The 17,632-nt window shown below is 45.1% G+C and overlaps 1 protein-coding gene and 1 pseudogene across 1 annotated transcript in view; both read left to right on the top strand.

Moving 5' to 3' along the window:
• Positions 1-17,632, top strand: part of ADGRE3 (adhesion G protein-coupled receptor E3) — a 57,769-nt gene that overhangs the window by 31,003 nt on the left and 9,134 nt on the right. Inside the window, exons 9-14 of the mRNA XM_035285271.3 lie at positions 4,227-4,394; positions 4,752-4,949; positions 8,620-8,855; positions 12,683-12,749; positions 12,963-13,054; positions 15,894-16,062. Of these exons, the coding sequence (XP_035141162.3) occupies positions 4,227-4,394; positions 4,752-4,949; positions 8,620-8,855; positions 12,683-12,749; positions 12,963-13,054; positions 15,894-16,062 (930 nt within the window). The remainder of the gene's footprint in view (positions 1-4,226; positions 4,395-4,751; positions 4,950-8,619; positions 8,856-12,682; positions 12,750-12,962; positions 13,055-15,893; positions 16,063-17,632) is intronic.
• LOC108589541 (small ribosomal subunit protein eS19 pseudogene) lies at positions 13,485-14,085 on the top strand (annotated as a pseudogene).

The raw sequence follows: 17,632 nt of genomic DNA, 5'->3' as shown, positions 1-17,632 counted from the left end.
AGTTTAACATAAATTTTTTTTATTTTACTTTAGGTTCTGGGGTACATGTGCAGGTCATGCAGGGTTGTTGCACAGCTGCATACATAACCAGGTGGTTTGCTGCCTCTATTACCCCTTCATCTATATCCAGCATTTCTCCCCACTTTATCCCTCCCCTAGACCCCCAAGTGCCCCCATTGTGTGATGCTCCTCTCCCTGAGTTCACATGTTCTCATTGTTCAACACCTGCCTATGAGTGAGAACATGCAGTATTTGGTTTTCTGTTCTTGTGTCAGTTTGCTGAGAATGATGGTTTCCAGATTCATTCAAGGCCCTACAAAGGACACAAACTCGTCATTTTTTATGACTGCATAGTATTTCATGGTGTATACGTGCCACATTTTCTTTGTCCAGTCTATCATCTATGGGCATTTGGGTTGGTTCCAGGTCTTTGCTATTGTATATAGGGCAGCAGTGAATGAACATACGTTTGCATGTGTCTTTATAATAGAATGATTTATAGTCCTTTGGGTATATACCCAGTAATGGGATTGCTGGGTCAAATGGAATTTCTATTTCTAGATCCTTGAGAAATTGCCACACTGCCTTCCACAATGGTTGAACTAATTTACACTCCCACCAACTGTGTAGGACTGTTCCTTTTTCTCCACATTCTCTCCAGCATCTGTCGTCTCCAGATTTTTTAATGATTGCCATTCTAACTGGCATGAGATGGTATCTCAATGTAGTTTTGATTTGCATTTCTCTAATGACCAGTGATGATGAGCATTTTTTCATAGGTTTGTCGGCCTCCTGTATGTTTTCTTTTGAAAAGTGTCTGTTCGTATCCTTTGCCCACTTTTGAATGGGTTTGTTTGTTTTTTCTTGTAAATCTGTTTTAGTTCTTTGTAGATTCTGGATATCAGCCCTTTGTCAGGTGCGTAGGTTGCTAAAGTTTTTTCCCATTCTGTTGGTTGCTGATTCACTCTAATCATTGTTTCTTTTGCTGTTCAGAAGCTGTGGAGTTTAATTAGATCCCATTTGTCTATTTTGGCTTTTGTTGCCAATGCTTTTGGTGTTGTAGTCATGAAGTCCTTGCCTATGTCTAAGTCCTGGGTGGTTTTGCCTACATTTTCTTCTAGAGTTTTTATGGTGTTAGGTTTTATGTTTACATCTTTTATGTTTAAATCTGGAGTTAATTTTAGTATAAGGTGACAGGAAGGGGTCCAGTTTCTGCTTTCTGCACATTGCTAGCCAGTTTTCCCAACACCATTTATTAAATGGGGAATCCTTTCCCCATTGCTTGTTTTTGTCAGGTTTGTGAAAGATCAGATGGTTGTAGATGTGTGGCATTGCCTCCGAGGTCTCTGTTCTGTTCCATTGGTCTATACCTCTGTTTCGGTACCAGCACCATGTTGTTTTGATTACGGTAGCCTTGTAGTATAGTTTGAAGTCCTGCAGTGTGATGCCTCCGGCTTTGTTCTTTTTGCTTTAGGATTGTCTTGGCTATGCGGGCTCTCTTGTGGTTCCATATGAAGCTTTAAGTGGTTTTTTCCAGTTCTGTGAAGAAGATCATTGGTAGCTTGATGAGGATAGTGTTGAATCTATACATTACTTTGGGCAGTATGGCCGTTTTCATGATATTGATTCTTCCTAACCGTTAGCATGGAATGTTTTTCCATCTGTTTGTGTCCTCTCTTATTTCCTTGGGCAGTGGTTTGTAGTTCTCCTTGAAGAGGTCCTTTACATCCTTCATTAGTTGTATTCCTAGGTATTTTATTCTCTTTGTAGCAGTTGTGAATGGGAGTTTGCTCTTGATTTGGCTGGCTATCTGTTATTGGTGTATAGGAATCCCTGTGATTTCTGCACATTGATTTTGTATCCTGAGACTTTGCTGAAGCTGCTTATCAGTTTGAGCTTTTCAGGCTGAGACGACGGGGTCTTCTACATATACAATCATGTCGTCTGCAAGTAGAGACAGTTTGACTTCCTCCTTTCCTAATTGAATACCGTTTATTTCTTTTTCTTGAATTTGAAATTGGAGTATATTCAATATATCCACAATATTGAATAGGAGTGGTGAGAGAGGGCATCCTTGTCTAGTGCCTGATTTCAAAGGGAATGCTTCCAGCTTTTGCCTGTTCAGTATGATATTGGCTGTAGGTTTGTCATAAATAGCTTTTATTATTTTATGACACATTCTGTTGATACCTAGTTTGTTGAGTTTTTATTATGAAGGGCTGTTGAATTTTGTCGAAGGACTTCTCTTCATCTATTGAGATAATCATGTGGTTTTTGTCTTTAATTCTGTTTATGTGATGTATTACATTTATAGACTTGCATATGTTGAACCAGCCCTGCATCCCCAGGATGAAGCCTAACATAAATTTTTAAAAAGAAGTAAATCTAAACAAAAAAGAAGAAAGTAAAATATTTCCTTAATAATATCTATGTTGATTATATTTACTAATTTATACTGATATATTTAAAAGATACTATGTTGACTATAGTGGATTACATTAAAGTTAATTTCACCTATGTCCTTACCTTTTTTGAGAAAGGCTCTCATTCTGTTGCCCAGGCTGGAGTGCAGGTGCACAATCATAGCTCACTACAGCCTCAAACTACTGGGTTCAAGTGATCCTCCCACCTCAGCCTCCCCAGCAGCTGGAATTACAGGTGTGAGCCACCATGCTCAACTAATTTTTCTGTTTTTGGTAGAGAGGAGGACTCACAATGTCACCCAGGCCGGTCTCATACTCCTGGCCTCAAGCGATCCTCCTGCCTCAGCTTCCCAAAACTCAGAAATTACAGGTGTGAACCACTTCCTCCGGCCTCTTTTCTTTCTTTCTTTTCTTTTTTTTTTTTGTTTTTGTTTTTGTTTTTGTTTTTGAGATGGAGTCTCTGTCGCCCAGACTGGAGCTCAGTGGTGTGATCTTGGCTCACTGCGACCTCCAACTCTTGGGTCCAAGGGATTCTCCTGCCATAGCCTCCTGTGTAGCTGGGATTACAAACAAGCACCACCACACCTGGCTAATTTTTGTATTTTTAGTAGAGACAGGGTTTGGCCATGTTGGACAGACTGGTCTCCAACTTCTGACTTTAGGTGATCCACCCACCTCAGCCTCCAAAATTGCTGGGATTACAGGCGTGAGCCACTGCACCCAGCCTCAAAGCCTAATTTTATTCATTCTCCCTGTGACCTTTCTTTCCTATACTATGCATCTCATCCTATTGAAATTATTGTGTTGTAAGGGAGTCAGGGACAGAATCGATTGTCCAAGGAACAGGGACATTTAGCTTAGAGAGACTCTGGAGGAAAATATTATGCGAACTTCCAACTCCACCGATTTTTTGGTTATTTGTTTGTTTGTTTTTCTCCCATGATGGGTCAAGTTTCCAAAGCCAATGAAACCTCATGCAACTGGTTTCCAGGGAGCCTTCGCTTTATGTTACATAAAATCCCAAAAGAGCTGCGGTTATGGATCAGAGGTCCTGGTGGCCACATAAAATAGAAATCAGACACAGTGGCTCACCCATAACCGCAGCACCTTGGGAGGCCAAGGCAGGAGGATCATTTGAGGCCAGGAGTTCAAGACCAGCCTGGGCAGTATGCTGAAACCCCATCTCTACTCAAAACACAAAAGTTAGTCGGGCATTGTGGAGCACACCTGTAGTTCCGGCTACTCTGGAGGCTGAGATAGGAGGATTGTTTGAGCCAGGGAGGTCAAGGCAGCAGTGAGTTGTGATCGTGCCACTGCAGTCCAGCCTGGATGACAGAATGAGACCCTGTCTCAAAAACAAACAAACAAAACAGAAATCACCTGAGTCACTCATCACCCAGGTGCCTTAGCAGGTGGCACCTTGATATAGATCAACACTGAGAATGGTCCCGCCTGAGGAAAAAGACAATGAGCCAGCCTGGCATGGTGGCTCATGCCCATATGATCCCAGCACTTTGGGAGACAAAGTCAGGTAGATTGCTTGAGTCTCAGAGTTCAAGACCAGCCTGGACAACATAGTTGACCCTGTCTCTACAAAAAATACAAAAATTAGCCAGGTGTGTTGGCACATACCTGTAATCCCAGCTACTTGGGAGGCTGAGGCAGGAGAATCACTTGCACCCAGGAAGCAGGGGTTGCAGTGAGTTGAGATCATGCCATGCCACTGCATTCCAGCCTGGGCAACAGAGTGAGACTCCATCTCAAAAAAAAAAAAAAAAGACAATGAGCCCTTTCTATTTTCAGATAAACCCCAGGAGCAAAAAAGTCTTCTGTGTCTACTGGGAAAGCACAGAGCAGGGCGGCCAGTGGTCCAGGGATGGCTGCTTCCTGATAAGCATGAACAAGAGTCACACCATGTGCAATTCCACTCACCTGTCCAGCTTCGCTGTCCTGATGGCACTCACCAGCCAGGTATTATACCAGACTGCTAATATACATTAGCAATCTACATTAGCAATCTACAATCTATATTCTGAGTCTACATTACCAATCTACATTAGCAGTCTACATTAGCAATCAATATTAATAGTCTACACTAGCAGTCTACATTAACAATTACATCAACAGTCTACATTAGCAATCATCTACATTGGCAGTCTACATTAGCAATTACGTTAGCAGTCTACGTTAGCAATCTACATTAGCAGTCTAATGATCCCACACTGCCACTGGGCTTGGTGCCTGTGTCAAGGATGCCCCAGTCCAAGGCAGGGAGCCATAATCCCAGTGCAGGAAAGCATAACTGTGAACTCTTTTTCTCGGTCCCAGGAGGAGGATCCCGTGCTGACCATCATCACCTATGTGGGGCTGAGCCTCTCTCTGCTGTGCCTCCTCCTGGCAGCCCTCACCTTCCTCCTGTGCAAAGCCATCCAGAACACCAGCACCTCACTGCATCTGCAACTCTCACTCTGCCTCTTCCTGGCCCACCTCCTCTTCCTCGTGGGGATTGATCAAACTGAACCCAAGGTACTGACAGTGTCTCAGAAGATGCCCTGCCCTGCCGCAAGGGATACTGAGCTTATGGAGCAAAGCTGCACTGGATGCCTTAATAAAATGTCCTTGCATCTGTAGAGGAGAAAAATATAACTTTCCCACTACCCTTCTGAGATCATAGTTGGGACCTGTATAACTAAAGACAGATAAGAGAAAAAGCAAACAAAAGTTTATTAACATGTATGCATATTTCATATAAACATGGGAGATACCCAGGGAATGAGGTATTCTCAAAGAGGTAGTTTAGAACAACAGCATTTTTGACAAAGAATTATATATTTTTGGAGAAGGGAAAAAGACCTTGGGTCTCTAGGGGCAGCAAAGTGTGGAAATCAAATATCTGGAAAATGAGTGATAGATAAAGGCTTATTAGTATCATTGGTTGTATTAGTCCATGTTCAAGCTGCTAATAAAGACATACCTGAGACTGGGAAGAAAAAGAGGCTTAGTTGGACTTGCAGTTCCACATGGCTGGGGAGGCCTCAGAATCATGGCAGGAGGTGAAAAGCACTTCTTACATGGCGGCAGCAAGAGAAAAAATGAGGAAGATGCAAAAGCAGAAACCCCTGATCAAACCATCAGATCTCGTGAGACTTACTCCCTACCACAAGAACAGTATGGGGGAACTGCCCCCATGATCCAAATTATCTCCCACCGGTCCCTCCCACAACACATGGGAATTGTGGGAATACAATTCAAGATGAGATTTGGGTGGGGACACAGAGCCAAACCATTTCATTGGTTATGTAGATTCCTCCAGCATTGACTCCAGGCCAATGAGGATCTAAAGTTGTCTTGGTGGCTGGGTGCAGTGGCTCATGCCTGTAATCCTAGCACTTTGGGAGGCTGAGGCAGACAGATCACCCGAGGCCAGGAGTTTGAGACCAGCCTGGTCAACATCCAAAACCCCATCTCTACTAAAAATACTAAAAGTTAGCTAGGCACAGTGGTGAGTGCCTGTAATCCCAGCTACTCAGAAGGCTGAGGCAGGAGAATTGCTTGAACCTGGGAGGCAGAGGCTGCAGTGAGCCGAAATTGTGCAATTGCGCTCCAGCCTGGGTGACAAGAGCAGAACTCCATCTCAAAAAATAAAGTTGTATTGGTGATCAACTTTTGTCCTCTCCATAGCAGGGGTAGGAGGGTAGAAGGAAGAGAATAGGTGGGAGGAATGCCTTAATGTCCTGGAATACTACTCAGCCTTTAGAAAAAGAAGGAAATTCTGCCATTTGTGATAACATGGATGAACCTGGAGGATGTTATGCTGGGTGAAATTAGCAAGGCACAGAAAGACACATACTGCATGATCTCACTTTATGTGTGGAATCTAAAATAGCCAAAATCACAAAATCCAAGAGGAGATTGGTTGTTAGCAGAGACTAAGACAATGGGGAAGGGTTTCGGGAGATGTTGGTCAAAGGATACCAAATTTCAGTTAGACAGGAAGAATAAATTCAAGAGAACTATTGCACATCATGATGACTATAGTGAATCACAATGGAGTGTATATTGAAAAGTTGCTAACAGAGTAGATTTTAAGTGTTCTCACTCCCAAAAAAAGACAAGTATATAGCCACATGTGGTGGTGTGTGCCTGTAGTCCCAGCTACTCGGGAGGCTGAGGTGGGAGGACCGCTTGAGCCCAGGAGTTCTGGGCTGTAGTGCACTATGCTGATGGGGTGTCCGCACTAAGTTCGGCATCATTATGGTACCTCCCAGGAGCGGGGGACCACCAGGTTTCCTAAGGAGGGGTAAACCAGCCCAGGTCAGAAGCGGAGCAGGTCAAAACTCCTGTGCTGATCAGTAGTGGGATCACACCTGTGAATAGCCACTGCACTCCAGCCTGGGCAACATAGCGAGACCCCGTCTCTAAAAAAAAAAAAAGACAAGTATATAAACATATGTCCTCCTTTTAAGCAAGCAGTGGAAGGGCAGAGAGCTTTTCTTTTTTTTTTATAGGCTTCTTCTCAACTGCCTTCAGTTTAAAATAATCCCCTGGGCCAGGCACAGTGGCTCACATCTGTAATTCTAACACATTGGGAGGCAATGGCAGAAAGATCACTTGAGGCCAAGGGTTCGAGGCCAACCTGGGCAACATAGTGAGACCTTGTCTCTTCAAAAAACAAAAAATAACAAAATTAGCTGGGCACAGTGGTGCATGTCTGTAGTCCCAGCTGCTCAGGGCTGAGGCAGGAAGACTGCTTGAACCCAGGAGTTCGAGGCTGCAGTCAGCTATGATGGCAACCACCACACTCCAGCCTGGGTGACAGAGCAAGACCCTGTCTCAAAAAGAGAATCTTAATCATAATCTCTTACGCTAAAGTGTAACTTTCTTCCTAAATTTTATTTTTCATTGAAAAATAGTAATTGTATAAAATTATGGGGTACAATGTGAAGTTTCCATTGAGGTACACATTGAGAAATGATCAATCCAGGATAATGAATATATCTATCACTTCCATCTTATCATTTCTTTCTGGTGAAAACATTCAAAATTCACTCTTTTAGGCCTGGGGGTGACGGTGCATGCTTGTGATCCCAGCACTTTAGGAGTCCGAGGCAGGAGGATGACTTCAGCCCAGGACTTGGAGACTGGCCTGGGCAACACAGTGAGAGCCCATCTCTAGGAAAATTAGTGGGTGGGGTGGCACATGCTTGTGGTCCCAACTACTCGGGAGGCTGAGGTGGGAGGATCATTTGAGCCTGGGAGTTTGAGGCTGCAGTGAGCTATGATTGTCCCTGGTGACTCCAGCCTGGGTTACAGAGTGAGATCCTGTCTCAAATAAAATAAAATCCACTGTTGGCCAGGCTCAGTGGCTCACACCTGTAATCTCAGCATTTTGGGAGGCCGAGGCAGGCGGATCACCTGAGGTCTGGAGTTCGAGACCAGCCTAACCAACATGGAGAAACCCCCTCTCTACTGTAAATACAAAATTAGCTGGCCTGGTGGTGCATGCCTGTAATTCCAGCTACCCGGGAGGCTGAGGCAGGAGAACCACTTGAATCCAGAGGGTAGAGGTTTCAGTGAGCCGGGATCATGCCATTGCACTCCAGACAGCCTGGGCAACAAGAGTGAAACTCCCTCTCAAAAATAAATAAATAAAATCCACTCTTTTAGCAAGTTTGAAATTCACAACATATTATTATTAACTATGGTCACCATGCAGTATAGTAGGAGTAGAGCGTAGAGTGGAGGTTGCCTGAGGTTGGGGGAAGTGGAGGAGGAAAGGAGACATTGCTGAAAGCATACGAAGTCTTTGAGTGATTAAAAAGGAGGAATGAGCTCTGGTGACCTAGTGCAAAGTGGCATAGGTAAAGGTGGCACATTCTGCCACACTTTCAGTCCCAAGGGCAGGTCAAAGGGTGCCCAGGTGGCCAATGGTAGCCTTTTTTTAAATATAATTGAGATGGGATCTCACTAAGTTGCCCAGGCTGGTCTCAAACTCCTGGGCTCAAGCAATCCTCCCACCTCAGCCTCCCAAAGTGCTGAGATTAGAAACATGGGCCACTGCGTCCAGTTCCCGTTGACTTTTAATGCCGTTGGTCTGATGTCAGCTGCTATGAACCCAAAGCCAATGTCAAGCAGAGGTCCTAGGGCCAAACTCCACCCTGACAACACCTTCAGGCATCCCTTTCTCCTCCCCCAGGTGCTGTGTGCCATCATCGCCGGTGCCTTGCATTATCTCTACCTGGCCGCCTTCACCTGGATGCTGCTGGAGAGCCTGCACCTCTTCCTCACTGCACGGAACCTGACAGTGGTCAACTACTCAAGCATCAACAGACTCATGAAGTGGGTCATGTTCCCAGTTGGCTATGGCATTCCCGCTGTGATTGTGGCCATTTCTGCAGCCTCCAGGCCTCACCTTTACGGAACCACTGATCGGTGAGCCTGAATCCCACCCTGTGTCATGGACAGTTTCCTAAGAAAGCTTTTGAGGGCAACATTCATGATGATGGTGGAAATATACATAACCAATGCACTCTATGTCCACTTTATAACAGTTCTAACCTCTTTCCCAGCAAGGCAGGGTGAGACAGTGGTAAGAGTTTGCAAAGTCTGGAAGTGTTATACAACCAACAGGGTCATATGCCCACTGCACAGTAACATATCAATCCCCCAAGACAGCAGGGTTTGCAGCAGAGAAAGAGCTTAATGAGGCCAGGTGTGGTGGCTCACACCTGTAATCCCAACACTTTGTGAGGCCAAGGTGGGAGGATCACTTGAGGCCAGAAGTTCAAGACCAGCCTGGGCAATATAGCAAGACCCTCAACTCTACAAAAATAAAAATAAAAATCAGCTGAACACAGTGGCTTACACCTGTAATCCCAGCATTTTGGGAGGCCCAGACAGGAGGATCACTTGAGTTCACAAGTTCAAGACCATCCTGGGCAACACAGCAAGATCTGTGTCTACTAAAAGTTTTTTTTCAAAAATTGCCAGGTGTGGTTATATTATACACCTGTAGTCCCAGCTACTCAGGAAGCTGAGACGGAAGGATTGCTTGAGCCCAAGAGTTCAAGGCTGCAGTGAGCTATGCTCAGGCCACTACATTCCAGCCTGGGTGACAGATCAAGACCCTGTCTCAAAAAAAAAAAAAAAGAAAAAGAGCTTAATAATCTCAGGGCACCAGCGAGGAGATGGGAGAAGACTCAAATCAATCTCCCCAAGGAGTTCTGGACTAAGGCTTTTAAGGGGATCATGGAGGGTGGGGAGGCTGGAAAATTTGGGTCATTGTTCGTGGTACAGTGAATGAAATTGTCGGGAGGCAGAAACTGCCTTCTTTGGTGGCTCAGCTCCTCCTGCAGAACAGGTGCTCCTCCTCAGAGCAGCTGAAGCCAGTAGTTTCACTGGTACGCAGGACCTGAAAGACCATCTCAAGGGAAACTTAATTTTTTGTAGGGTTTGTTGTTGTTTTGAGACAGTTTCGTTCTTGTTGCCCAGGCTGGGGTGCAATGGTACCACAGTCTCAGCTCACTGAAGCCTCCACCTCCTCCCGGGTTCAAGCGACTCTCCTACCTCAGCCTCCCAAGTAGCTTGGACTACAGGTGCCCGCCATCACACCCAGCTAATTTTTGTGTTTTCAGTAGAGATTGGATGTCACCTTGTTTTCCAGGCTGGTCTGGAACTCCTGACCTCAGGTGATCCACCCACCTCAGCCTCCCAAAGTGCTGGGATTACAGGCATGAGCCACCATGTCTGGCTGAATCTTAATGGTTTTTTTCAAAACAGAGTTTTGCTCTTCTTGTCCGGGATGGAGTGCAATGGCACGATCTCGGCTGACAGCAACCTCCGCCTCCCAGGTTCAAGCAATTCTCCTGCCTCAGCCTCCCGAGTAGCTGGAATTACAGGCATGTGCCTCCACACCTGGCTAATTCTGTATTTTTAGTAGAGACAGCATTTCGCCATGTTGGCCAGGCTGGTCTCAAACTCCTGACCTCAGGTGATCCACCAGCCTCGGCATTCCAAAGTGCTGGGATTACAGGCATTAGCCTCCATGCCAGGTTGAACCTTAATGTTTTATAATATTTAAGTTGTTACCTATAGAGCAGTAAACGGAAACTGTTGTCCAGGATCTGTGTGATTCTAGGATAATAGGCAGCAAACAGCTAGGAGGAAGCAGTTCAGAGAGCAAGCTGAAAGCTTGGTCTATCTTCATTTCTCCCATTTCCTTCTTCTCTGATTACTTTTATAAAGTTTATAGGGATGGCTTCAGAAGGAGAGGGCTTTGGGTGTTGCTCAAAAGACCATCAAGATGAATATATAATAGAAAGAAGAGCTTTAAGGCTGGGTGTGATGACTCATGCCTGTAATCCCAGACTTTGGGAGGCCATAGGGGGAGAATGTCAGGAGTTCGGGACCAGCCTAGCCAACATGGTGAAAGCCCAACTCTATTAAAAATACAAACTTTAGCCAGGCATGGTGGTGTGGGCACCTGTAATCCCAGCTACTCAGGAAGCTGAAGCAGGAGAATCACTTGAACCTGGGAGGCAGAAGTTGCAGTGAGCTGTGATTGTACCAGTGCACCCCAGCCTGGGTGACAGAGTGAAATGGTCAAAAAAAAAAAAAGAGAGAGAGAGAGAGAGAGAGAGAGAGAGAAAGAAAGAAAGAAAGAAAGAAAGAAAGAAAGAAAGAAAGAAGAAGGAAGGAAGGAAGGAAGGAAGGAAGGAAGGAAGGAAGGAAGGAAGGAAGGAAGGAAGGAAGGAGGAAGGAAGGAAGGAAGGAAGGAAGGAAGGAAGGAAGGAAGGAAGGAAGGAAGGAAGGAAGGAAGGGAAAGGAAAGAAAAAGGAAGGAAGGGAGGAGAGCTTTATTGGCAACATTGGCTTGCAAACCAAAAAGACAAAGTCTCTAGCATGAGCCAAAGGTGCTCTCTCTTTGAGAAGGGAAAGGACAGGTTAGGTTTTATGCCTCACTAGATCCATATTACACAATAGAGTCATATGCATTCTGTAGGTTTCGAGGAAGAACTGTACCTGTTTAAGACGGGAGCAGAGTGCATGCACAATGGATAAAAATATATATGTACATATAACATACATCCCATGTTTACTTTGGGGCAAGATTTTAGCATTAAAATAAGGTGGAAGACCAGGCTTGGTGGTTCATGCCAGTAACCCCAGCACTTTAGGAAGCCAAGGAGGAAGAATTGTTTGAGCCCAGGAGTTCAAAACCAGCCTGGGAAACATAGCAAAACCCCATCTCTATGAAAAAAATTGTTTAATTAGCTGAACGTGGTGGTGCACACCTGTAGTCCCAGCTACTCAGGAGGATGAGGCAGGAAAATCGCTTGAGGCGGAGGTTGCGGTGAGCCGAGATCACACCATTGTACTCCAGCTTGGGCATCAAGTGTGAAACTTGGGAAAAGGAAGAAGAGAGAAAGGAAGGAAGGAGGGAAGGAAGGAAGAAGGAGGGAGGGAGGGAGGGAAGGAAGAAAAGAAAATTTGCTGTGCCAGCCACAAGGGTTCAGTGTGTCCCGAATCCTTGACCCACCTGTAATTTGGTTTCCTTAACCTTAGAATTTATCTTAGTGGATATAGGAGTGTCTATTTTAATCTCTCGGATCATGAGAGTTAGGTCCCAGCTTTATTCTTCCTGCAATTTGAGCTCTCAAGTCTCATTCCCCTCATTAGTGAGATTAGAATAATAGTTGTCCTCATTGTCCCAACCTCACAGTGCTAGTGTGAAAATTCAAAAGGACTGTGCTCGTAAAATGCTTAACAGGACGGTAATGCATGATGTATGGATCAAAGTTGCAGTCAAAATGTGTAATCAGTGCTGATTGTTGGCCGGGCACGGTGGCTCATGCCTGTAATGCAAGCACTTTGGGAGGCCAAGGGGGGCAGATCACAGTGAGGTCTGGAGTTTAAGACCAGCCTGCCTAACATGGCAAAACCTGATCTCTACTAAAAATACAAAAATTAGCCAGGTGTTGCGGTGCACATCTGTAATCCCAGCGACTCAGGAGATTGAGGCAGGAGAATCACTTGATCCCAGGAGGCAGAGGTTGCAGTGAGCCGAGATTGAGCCACTACACACCAGCCTGGGCAACAGAGCAAGACCCTGTCCCAAAAAAAAAAAAAAAAAGTTGATTGTCATCAGCTGACTTTTGGGACAAATTGGAAACAATTCTCTGGTAGGAAAAGAGTCTCTTTGTGTTCGTGTCATGCACTTTCTCTGATCTCTCTTTGTGTCTCTTTTCCCATTGTTCATAGGTGCTGGCTCCACCTGGACCAGGGATTCATCTGGGGTTTCCTTGGCCCAGTCTGTGCCATTTTCTCTGTGAGTATGTGCCTTTGATGTTCCCAAACGAAGGAGAACCAAGAGAAGTTCTGGGTACAAGGGGCTTGCATTTCCACCGTTGTGTGGTTTGATTTTGCACCTGCTACCACTTCAATCCCATGTACAGGGAGGTAGGACTCTTGCGTGCAGTTTAAAGTGGACATCATACATTATTTTCACTTGCATTTTGCCTTGTTTCTGTTGCTCCTGCAGGTGAATTTAGTATTTTTTCTCTTGGTGTTTTGGATTTTGAAAAGAAAACTTTCCTCCCTCAACAGTGAAGTGTCAACCATCCAGAACACAAGGTAGGATGTGGCAAATGGTACTTCCTAATCCCTTTCTACCAATCCCTCCTGCATATCCACACACACATACACTCAAAAGCCATGCTCCCAGGACTAGCAAGACCACCGTAATCTTCCACTGTCACAATTAATGAGAACATGTATTAGCTAGACTACAAGCTAAATTGCTGTGATAAAAAAGATCTCAAAAAAATAAGGAATAAAATACAAGTTTATTTCACTCGCATGTTGCAACCCAGAAGTGGGCAGTACAGGGCTAATAAAGAATCTCTGCTCCACACAGTGATCCGTGGTCTCAGGTTCTTTCTACTTTGTTGCTCCACCATCCTCTAGAAGGATATTGTCCTGGTCAATATCCCATCCATGGGAAGGAGGTAATATAGAAGCTGCACATGCTACATTTGCTCATATCCCATTGGCTGATCTTGGTCACATGGTCACACCCAGCTGCAAGGGAAGCTGGGAAAGGTAGTCTCTAACCAAGTGACCATGTGCCTTGTTTTAAAACTCAGAGAGGCCCTTTTCCCTGGCTGGCAGCAGGGAGGCCACACAATGCCTGGAGTTACTGTAAAAGACGTGAAGCAGCAGGAGTTCTCAGAGCTCTAGCAGCCTTTCTCAAAAAGTCCGGGAAGCTGAAAGTCCCTGAATGGGTGGACACCGCCAAGCTGGCCAAGCACAAAGAACTTGCTACCTACAATGAGAACTGGTTCTACACGCGAGCTGCTGCCACAGCATGGCACCTGTACCTCTGGGGTGGCGCTGGGGTTGGCTCCATGACCAACATCTATGGGGTACGTTAGAGAAATGGCGTCATGCCCAGCCACTTCAGCTGAGGCTCCAAGAGGGTGGCCCGCCGGGTCCTCCAAGCCCTGGAGGGACTGAAAATGGTGGAAAAGGACCAAGATGGGGGCCGCAAACTGACATCTCAGGGACAGAGAGATCTGGACAGAATCGCCGGACAGGTGGCAGCTGCCAACAAGAAGCATTAGAACAAACCATGCTGGGTTAATAAATTGCCTCATTCGTAAAAACTCAGAGAGGAAGAGATCTAACACCAAAAGGAAGATGAAAATGGAGGAAAACGTTCATTTCTGCTACACAACACAAGATGCAAACAGGAGTACGTTTTTTTGTCAAAAACAACCAATTCAGAGTTGCTAATCCGACAGTTACTAAAAAGCTTAAATTCTATAGAAACCCTAAAAATTAATCTTGTAATGTCACAAAGCTGTGTCCACCCCAGCCAGTAGAGATCAATCTAGCTATATTAAATCACATGCTTAAATTACAAATTATGCTCTCTGTACACATACCAGTTTAAATGTATATCTCCAATTGTGTGTCATAGGTCAACAAGGATCCAGATTAAAATATATTTTGTATAATACCACTTCAAAATATCTCGAGGTGTGAGTATTTTTATGTTGCACCATCCATTTTAATTTGCGCACATAATTTGTTTTCATTTTAGTCATAACAATAAGTTTGTTAAATTCTTTTCATAGTTTTCTGCAATGTATAAAGTAAAAAGTGAAAGTGGCTAACTGTCCCTTTTCCTGCTACTTCCACTTCCCAGGAAGCCAGAATTCACAGGCTATTTGATGTGTGAGATATGATATCTATGACATTTTCCCAGAGCTTTCTCTGTGCACTTTAAGTAGAACAGACAGACACATGCACAGCAGGATTACAATATACAAACTGTACCTTGGTCGGGTGTGCTGGCTGACACCTGTAATCCCAGCACTTTGGGAGGCTGAGGCGGGTATATCACAAGGTCAGGAGTTCAAGACCAGCTTGACCAACATGGTGAAACCCCATTTCTAATAAAAATACAAAAATGAGTCAGACATGGTGGCACGCATCTGTAATCCCAGCTACTCCAGAGGCTGAGTATTACTTGGAGATTTTTATAATTATCAAGGAGAATTACTTGAACCCAGCAAGGTAGAGGTTGGGGTGAGCTGAGATCACGCCACTGCACTCCAGCCTGGGTGACAGACCTCATCCATAAATGATAAGAATGAGAGATAAAAAGCACTCAGGTTTTAGAATGCCTTATGTATGTGTGGCACTAATTTTGTACCATACATTGTCTTACATACTTTCCCATGTTAAAGTCTCATGCAATCTTTATAGCAACCCCATGAAATAGGACAATTATTAATATAAGGGAACTGAGGCCAGGTGCAATGGCTCATCCTGTAATTCCAATATTCTGGGAGGCCGAGGTGGATAGATCTCTTGAGGTCAGGAGTTCGAGACCAGCCTGGTCAACATGGTGAAATCCCATCTCCACTAAAAATACAAAAATTAGCCAGGCATGGTGGCACATGCCTATAGTCCCAGCTGCTCGGGAAGCTGAGGCAGGAGAATCACTTGAACCCTGGAGGCAGAGGTTGCAGTGAGTTGAGATTATACCATTGCACTCCAGCCTGGGCAGCAGAGCGAGACTCCATCTCAAAAATAAAATAAAATAAAAATAAGATGAGGGAGCTGAGTTGCAAGAAGGTAAAGCGACTTTCCCAGGGTCACACAGGTAGCCAGTATTGGCTTCCATTTAAACCTAGGTAGCTTAGCTCCAGAGTTCTCACTGCCTTTTTCCCAGTTTTCCTGCTTGTAATAGTCAGCTAATGCTGTGTAACAAACAACCTCAAAAATCTCATTGCTTTAGGCCGGGTACAGTGGCTCACACCCGTAATCCCAGCACTTTGGGAGGCAGAGGCAGGTGGATCACCTGAGGTCAGGAGTTTGAGACCAGCCTGGCCAGCTAACCAGAGGGGGTTTCATGCCCATTATTCGTTTTTTGACATCCTAATCTCTGACTTCCTCCTCCCAGGATGCTGACTTTCAAAGCAACAGCTCAGCTCTTCATCCTGGGCTGCACATGGTGTCTGGGTTTCCTACAGGTGGGTCCAGCTGCCCGGGTCATGGCCTACCTCTTCACCATCATCAACAGCCTGCAGGGCTTCTTCATCTTCTTGGTCTACTGCCTCCTCAGCCAGCAGGTAAACACTGACCCCTTTCTTTGTCATTTAAAACTTGAGAAAATGTTGGAAGTGGAGTATAAATGAGGATTTTAAGTCAATGTTCTCCATATGAGATTATAATCCATGTATAAACGCTCCCTCTATTTTCTCTACTTTAAAAATGTTGGCTGGGCACAGTGGCTCACGCCTGTAATCCCAACACTTTGGGAGGCCGAAGTGGGTGGATCATGAGGTCAGGAGAACGAGATAATCTTGGCCAACATGGTGAAATCCTGTGTCTACTAAAAATACAAAAATTAGCTGGGCATGGCAACACGTGCCTGTAATCCCAGCTACTCGGGAGGTTGAGGCAGGAGAATGACTTGAACCTGGGAGGCGAAGGTTGAGGTGAGCCGAGATCATGCCACTTCACTCCAGCCTGGCGACAGAACTAGACTGTCTCAAAAAAAAAATTGCTACTGGCCATAAGATACATCATTTGTTAACACATTTCAGAATAAAAATAATTGCTATGTCCAAAAAAATCATGGCTTTTTCTCAGTTTTCCCGCTTGTAATAGCTAATGCTGTGTAACAAACAACCTCAACAATCTCAGTGGTTTAGGCTCAGCACAGTGGCTCACACCTGTAATCCCAGCACTTTGGGAGGCTGAGGCAGGCAGATCTCTTGAGGTCAGGAGTTCAAGACCAGCCTGGCCAACATGGTGAAACCCCATCTCTACTAAAAAATACAAAAAAAAATTACCTGGGTGTGGTGGAGGCACCTGTAATCCCAACTACTCGAGAGGCTGAGGCAGGAGAATCCCTTGAACCTGGACGGCGGAGGTTGCAGTGAGCCGAGATCACACCACTGCACTCCAGCCTGGGTGGCAGAGCAAGACTCCCTCTCAAATAAAAAAAAATTGTTTAGTCAACACTAATTGTATGGCTGGGATTACAGGGGTGAGCCACCATGCTGGGCTGACTTATCTCTTTTTCTTCAAGACTTATCAGATGATACATGCCCCTTGAAGCCCTCACTGTCCCGAACTAGGTCACATTCCAGGATCACACAGCCTTCTTTGTAACACTGGGTGTCCTCAAAGGCAAACTCATAGATCTGTTCCATCTGCTATTGCAGTTTTTGCAACTGACATCTCAAACCATGGAACAGCAGTGGGCATGATGGGATCTTGAACTTCACTGTGCTGCAGGTTAACTGCCTTGTTAAAGAGAAACTGGGGCCAGGCACAGTGACTCATGCCCATAATCCCAGCACTTCAGGAGGCTGAGGCAGGAGGCAGAACTCATCTCCACTCGGTTCACAGCATCACTGGCAGAGTGTTTTTCATCAACATTATTTTTATTATTATTATTAAATTCAAGGCTGGATGTGCTGACTCACATCTGTAATCCCAGCACTGTGGGAGACTGAGGCGGGCGGATCACCTGAGGTCAGGAGTTTGAAACCAGCCTGGCCAACATGGTAAAACCCCGTCTCTACTAAAAATACAAAAATTAGCTTTGTGTGATGGCACAAACCTGTAGTCCCAGCTACTCGGGAAGCTGAGGCAGGAGAATTGCTTGAACCCAGGAGGTGGAGGTTGCAG

The sequence above is a fragment of the Callithrix jacchus genome, chromosome 22, assembly GCF_049354715.1.
Source record: "Callithrix jacchus isolate 240 chromosome 22, calJac240_pri, whole genome shotgun sequence".
NCBI classification, from domain to species: domain Eukaryota; kingdom Metazoa; phylum Chordata; class Mammalia; order Primates; family Cebidae; genus Callithrix; species Callithrix jacchus.
This window is presented reverse-complemented; position numbering and strand designations above follow the sequence as displayed.